At 51.3% G+C, this 6,612-nt stretch overlaps 2 protein-coding genes across 2 annotated transcripts; both read left to right on the forward strand.

Moving 5' to 3' along the window:
* Window positions 1–868: 868 nt before the first annotated feature.
* Window positions 869–1,423, forward strand: J7T55_010620 (uncharacterized protein; the record flags this gene model as incomplete). Its single annotated transcript, XM_053136328.1, has 2 exons — window positions 869–883; window positions 935–1,423. 2 exons carry the CDS (start codon window positions 869–871, stop codon window positions 1,421–1,423), a joined length of 504 nt encoding a protein of 167 aa, XP_052986088.1.
* A 775-nt stretch (window positions 1,424–2,198) lies between these two features.
* J7T55_010621 (uncharacterized protein) lies at window positions 2,199–5,415 on the forward strand (the record flags this gene model as incomplete). The annotated part of the gene is made up of 3 exons (XM_053136329.1): window positions 2,199–3,709; window positions 4,423–4,594; window positions 4,774–5,415. 3 exons carry the CDS (start codon window positions 2,199–2,201, stop codon window positions 5,413–5,415), a joined length of 2,325 nt encoding a protein of 774 aa, XP_052986089.1.
* Between the last annotated feature and the right edge of the window lie 1,197 nt (window positions 5,416–6,612).

A 6,612-nucleotide genomic window follows, 5' to 3' on the forward strand; every position in this document is an offset into this window, starting at 1 on the left:
CCACAACGAAGGTCTAGCTTGATTGGGGGGTCTTGCACGCCGCATTTCGGTGCATGCATTGCCTTCCAATCAGCTGTATGCATTATCGTTGCCCATCAACAAATCCAGACTTTTTGCTCTCAGAGTCCAGCGTCTCGTGCAGTACTCCTCTCCTTACGATAGAGTTTCCAACTCAGTCCGATCCGCCCATTGGACAGATTATGGGTAAGAGGGTGAAGCCACCGGATGGTCGATAACATACAAACCATTTTGCGCAGCCAATCAACCACTGCCGTATCCTCTTCACAGTGATTATCCAGGCAAAATACTGCTCAGACTTTGCCCTGTCGAATATGTGTTGATGAATGTGTACTGCAACTGTGAGCAAGACGTTAAAATTCGGGAAGATGATTTGTAGCTCACCGAGATGGGTCCGCTTTGATGGTAAATAGCGAATTAAAGGACCAAGCCACCAAGGACTTTGGAAGTATGGAGCATGGAAGGAAGAGTTCACCCACTGTTTGTCTTTCTCCGATGGCCAATCAATAATGGACTCTGGGGCTGTTAGGTCAGAAGATCCAGGAGATCCTCCAGTGGCAGCTGATAAGGAACTAGATTGACCGACAAAAGTGGCATAATAGCGCAGAAGCTCGATTTTCTTTAGCTCAGAGTCTGGGATACTCAATGGGACCCAGCAATGACGGAACACGAATTAACAAGCGCTACTGTAATCTTGAATCTCACAGTATCACGGCCGTAGCGTATTGAGTTTCTGGTGGTTTCTGCATTAAGAAAGTGCTTGCCTGCAGACAAGCTGTGGCAGACCCTCTCTGCTACCATCAGAGATAATTCTTCCCGGGAATGGCATCTGACAGCAGTGAGAAACAGTATGGACACTGACAGCGTGAGACTCCCTCCAACCGCCAAGCACCTGGCTCTAGTTGACACTTTATAGTCGAACACATCTGAGGACGGTTTGGCGATCTCCAATCAAACGCTGCCAGGCTCGGACGTTTCGGAAAGGCTCGACACGATCATCGCAAAGTTGAATCGCCTCGATGCAGACCACGCGAAGCAACGCAGCAAGATGCAAGACTTGATAACCCAGATCGAAGCTTTGAAATTAAGAGAGAGTGAGATCCAGGGAGCTGTAGAGTATTGGAAAGATCAGCACAACAAAGCACAGGAGCAGATAACGAAACTCGAGGATCGATACAATGAAATGATCAAAAGACACTTCCTCATGAGTGTTGACCTCGGCAATAAAGAGGGCATAATTCAAGGCTTGCAAAAAGACATCATTGACAGAAGTCAGGTTGCCCACCCTCGCGAGCATCAGGAACTATACCAAGTTGTCGTCGGCAAGGAAGGCCGTGTCATTGATGAGCAAGAGTGGTTGGAACTATCCAGTGGAGTGGACACAGCGAGCAATAGCGAACAATGATATGCTCTTTCCTCACTTTCACACGTTGAAATTCCTCTTCTCTCTGTTGCAAATGTGTGGCTCTTGTCCTCGCGATTGGCTGGGCAGTTTGGGAAAACAGGTCTGCTGACTGATCAAATTTCATGTTTGTACGATTGCTCTATACATTGTATGTCATTTCCTTCGAGAATATACAGATTGACGTACCTTACGGCCGCCTGCAAAACAAAGCCAGATTTGAATTAGAAAATATTGCTTTCAATTGCCTGCAAATATCCGCAATAGGATCAGACCGTCTCGTCCTAAGACATCGACTTGCTTTCGAGATCAATCCACTCAGAGATATTCTTCGGCTCTTGTTTGAAAAATTGTGATTGGTTCACACAGCTTCCCCTCCGATCGGATAGCTTTTGATCGGAGCACTGTATTTCACTTTACTGTACTGTACTGTTCAGTCCGTTCCTTTAGAAATGATAAGTTGCTTCTGGTTGGCCCTTTTTTTCTACAATATTGCTGCCCCACTTACCCTACTGTCCCGTGAACGCGGTGATAAAGAAGACCAAGAGCTTGCCAAAAGAATACAAAAGCTCGGCCAAGCGTCTCAAGGAAGGATCCTCAACCAGCCTGGATATTCATACCTTACGAGGGAAATATCAAATTTGCTCGGCCACCCCCCGCCCCCCCCCCCGGGGCCTTTACAGTGCTTTCAGGCCGAGGTCTTCGCCCCATGGGTGAAGTGAACAGTCACCTGCCACAAAGTTCGGTACATTTCAACGGTTTCAAAGTGCAGGAAAAGATGAATGAACAGCAAAGGGTACCCTGGAACGCAAAGCCCTCGCGCCTGGCAGAGCGATCGCCCCAAGTTCTTTGCAAGCCAGCTATTTGGAAGCTGCCTGTAGAGCTGCTCAGCTGCATCATCATTCTCCTTCTGATTGACGTACCGCCGAACGGCATCACCAAGCGCAATGTCGACCTGATGGCACTGCTTCTAACATCGAAGAGGCTCTACGACGCCACTTTACTCACCCTCTATCGACACGTCACCATCCCGCATTCCAAGATCTTCAAGAAGTTCCTCTTTCAGATCGCCCAATATCCGCCACTTGGCTTGCTAGTACGGCGCTTCGACTTCAGCCATTTCAATCCGATCATCTCGTTCGATACGGCCAGTGAGAGGTTCCAGGCCCGCAACCTCACGCCTACCACCCTGCTTCGAGCCCTGGAGCTCACTCCGTGCCTTCATGAGTTCCTCGCCCAGGAGCACATCGACGACGAGTTGGACTCCCAGGTGCTCCGAAAGCTATTCTTCGGCCTTGATCAGATACAGGCCCTGGACTTCTGCGGTTGTTCATCCTCTTCCTTCCAGCAGTCCTTCACCTCCGCCGTTACCACAGCCGACTGGACGAAGCCTCATAGACTCAAGAGACTTTCTCTGCACAACTGTACAACACTTCCTCCAACGATCTTCGAGGCGCTCCTGCCAGGCCTCACTCAGCTTACGCACCTCGACGTGGCTGGAACGCGCATCACGGATGCAGCGCTGGCATCCCTCGCCAACTCAGCGCAGATCACCAACCTCAACCTAGCAAAGTGTAACAAGCTCTCCGCCGAAGCCATCACAAACTTCATAGCGACTCATATTGCCGTGAAAGATTCTTTGGTCTGGCTCTCGCTCGCTGCGGATGCCCGGACCCACGAAACGTTCAACGTTGACGCCTTGGCACGGCTTATACCGAGGCTGCCCAAAACGCTGAAATCGCTGAACCTCAGAGGAAGTAACATGGACGAGTCGCACATTGCGCTCCTATGCCCTTTGACAAAACAGCTGGAGGAGTTGGCCCTGGGGCGCGGCCTGAACGCCGGCGACATGAACGGGCTCTTCCTGCCCGACGAGATCCGACAGACAGTTGCGGAGAACGACCAAACAAGGGCGGAATTGGACGATTGGGTGCCTCAAAACCTGCGCTATCTTGACCTGTCAGACATGTGGCGTGGTGACCTGGTCCTGCACGAACTTTATAACACGTCCGGATGCGCCCTCTTGACGGCGCAAACGGCGCCGTTGGAGGTGATTGAGCTCCCTGAGGACGCGGCGCGTCGACTATCGAGAGACAACACACCGCTGAAGAGGTCTGGTTGGCGCGTCAGCGAGCTCGGCGACCGGACGTGGATTGTGCGCGAGGGCCCCAAGTCCGGAGCCGGGGCCCAGGCCGGGGGCGCTGGCTGGAAGGTAGGGCCTCTGATGTGGGGAACCCGCAAAGTATCCGTGGCCAAGGCTGAGGCTGGCAGCATGTATGGGAGTTACATGTAAGCTGGTCAGATGAAGTTCCCCGAACGAGGAGGTTCGCAATCAGATCGAACATCAGCAATCAATTCGGACGTGAAGCATTGATGGCTCTCAAAATTGGCTGGAACGCATTGCACGGCACGGAATAGGTTGCAACTCAAAGAAGCAGTCTCGAAATCGCCTATTGATAGAATACGGAATCGGCTCATAAGCAAAACCGTAGTCCCAGCGCGAATAAGCCAAGCGTCGACATTCGGACAATTTCATGTAGTGCGATGAAGCAGAGTTATCGTCGATCCCATGTTCAAAAATGTGCGATGAGTGAGCATTGGTGCCGAGTAATACATTCAACGTGCATGATTCATATTCACCAGTAGTAACGCTCATCCGAACCGGCTGTACCATCTCCTGTGAAGTATCGTGTGAAGTGACGAGGATGGACCTAGAGTTTCGTTAACAAAAGAATAGCTCACGGAAAAATGTGGCCCAAGCGCTTCGTAGCTCTAGCTTGGCACGGCTTCACATTTGTTCCTTCCGAATCTCGGTCACGTCCGCTGTCGCTTCATGCAACTATGGTACGCTAACCGGTCGCCCTAGAACTAATCTAGTCCCCGAGTGGCCTCCCTTTGTTCATCTTACTGCGTGCCTCAAAATCCGCGCTACGCTCCATACACTGCGGCGCCTGTATCTCTGCTGCCAGTCCGAACAACCAGGCCTCCAGTGACCGTCCTAGGGATGTGAAGCTGCCAGAAAGGCAAGCCAGCTTAGGCTCATATTTCCGCAATCTCAGCGTTTGGATGTTGGGGTGCGCAAGCAGCGTCACAGAGGGCCCGGCTGTGACTACATTTTCCTTAAACAAGTTCTTCGTTAGCCGGGTGACCAGCTCTGATGGGAAGCGGGAAGAGGTGGGTAGAAAAGGGCGCGGTCAAAATGGGGCGAGACAGACGAGAATAGAGGACCAGCCGTACTGCACTCATCAGTGCCTCCTCGGGCTCTGTGGACGAGACCTGTCCAAACGCCCTGAGTCACGGTCGAAGTCATATTTGCAGATCTCAATTTCTATCCCTTCTCCACGTACAGCTAGCCAAGGACCGCGGCCCCTAATGCGGATGCCACACCGCTGTACCTGTCCGGGTCGATCGGCTCGCTCTTCAAGGTCCGGCTCACAGCGCATGGATATACGCTTGTCGCCAAAGGAGTCGACATGGATGATCTCTCACGCCTGCAGCATGAGGAAAGAATATACAAGCAGATCCAAAGTGTGCAGGAGAAGCATGGTCCCGCTTGCCTTGGCCTAGTCGACCTAGTATTACCGTACTACTATGACTGCGGTGAATTCAGGCACTTCCTCTTTCTCAGCTGGTCTGGGCGGTCTATGTCTAGGTGCACCGACGAGATCGACCCGAAGTTCGCCATCAAAGCGGTGGCCAATGCCTTCGCTGAATTGCATCATCTACGCATCCTTCATGGCGATGCAGAGCCACGAAATGTATTATATGATATGGTCAATCAGTCCTTCATGGTGACAGACTTCGCGAGGTCAGAGTATCGGGAGCGCCAACCACTCGGCTCGGTCAGTCCCAACGGCTGCGACCGGAAGAGAAAGCGCGAAGGATTGAAGAAGAAAAAGAACGACCTCTTTGCGAAAGAGATGCGCTGCGTTGTAGCAAGCGTCGCACGGTGTTTACACAGCGTGCAGGGGCACAGCCGCCGGCCGGGTATGTAGGGGCTCGGCTGGCGTGCTAATTTATCGTTCTCAGCGGTTTCGTTGTCACTAGAGGCCTGACTGGCTTCAGCAATTGGCTTGAAATGAAGGCCTAGTGTAATTGTGCTATACTGTGTTGCCGCGCCTCGCACCCTAGTGCGTGTTGGGCGGCGTCGTGGCATTCGATCCGGGTTGCCTGGGTTATCCCAATGGATCTTCTGGGTGCTATGACCGTTGGTTCATAACTGTGTTGCTCAGTTCTATATTCACGTTGATGTATGCCTCGACATGAATAGGCCTGTCATTGAGAAACGCCTCGATCAGAGAATTTGAGTCCTTCACAAGCCACGTCAACCTAGATCTGCGAGGTCTATCCCAGACGAGCTTCTATACCTGTTTCGAATGGACTTGAAAAGGGTTACAACTAAAGACTCTTGTCGAAATAGTCACTTTTGAGGCCTACAATAAGCTTCAGACCATTTCTGGTGCCGCGCTGATTCAAGGCACACGCTGATTCGGGTTCTCAAGTGGCTCGAGACCAAGCTCGCAGCGATGCCGCACCTCAGAGGATTTAAGAGGTATTTTGGACTCACAACGGCTAAAGATCGGAAGAGGAAAGATTGAGTCTTGGAATGTCACACCTCCCCTTTGTTTATCCTTTCGACTGTAGATCGGTGGGTCGCACCCAGGGCCCTGGCCCTGAGTTCTGTGAGTGTCCGGCTGATGGCGCTTCTACTTTTGGTGTTTTGTCGCCTCTATATGTTAATTCTCAACTGCGTACCAGATTGAGGACTTTTAGAACTAGACCTGAAAGACTTAATATGCTTCGAAGAAGTAAGGGCGCGCTGGTTTTTCCTCCTCCAGCCATCTACCATAGTCAACCTCTTTTGCGCCCTTTCAGAAGCTGAATACGGTACGAACCAAGACCTGCCCCTGATATTCTTCTCCGGTATCCCCACAACGTAGTTGGACAGTCAGCCGGACAGGACACATGCCCGGACAGTTTTGCCAGCTCTTGTAGGCCCTTCGCATCCTGAAATCGAAAGTCTATATTAAGCACTCCGCATTTAAGACAATCATTTACCACCACTCATATATAAAAGATCGGTAACATGTTACAATCATCTGCGAAGACTCCCTAACAATATCGAAATATGGAGAGATGAAATGAATAATGTGTGGTTGAGCCTTAGTGACGCCCAGTCCCCGGCCATTTAC

The sequence above is a fragment of the Diaporthe amygdali genome, assembly GCF_026229845.1.
Source record: "Diaporthe amygdali strain CAA958 chromosome Unknown NODE_104_length_6612_cov_77_751339, whole genome shotgun sequence".
Lineage (NCBI taxonomy): Eukaryota > Fungi > Ascomycota > Sordariomycetes > Diaporthales > Diaporthaceae > Diaporthe > Diaporthe amygdali.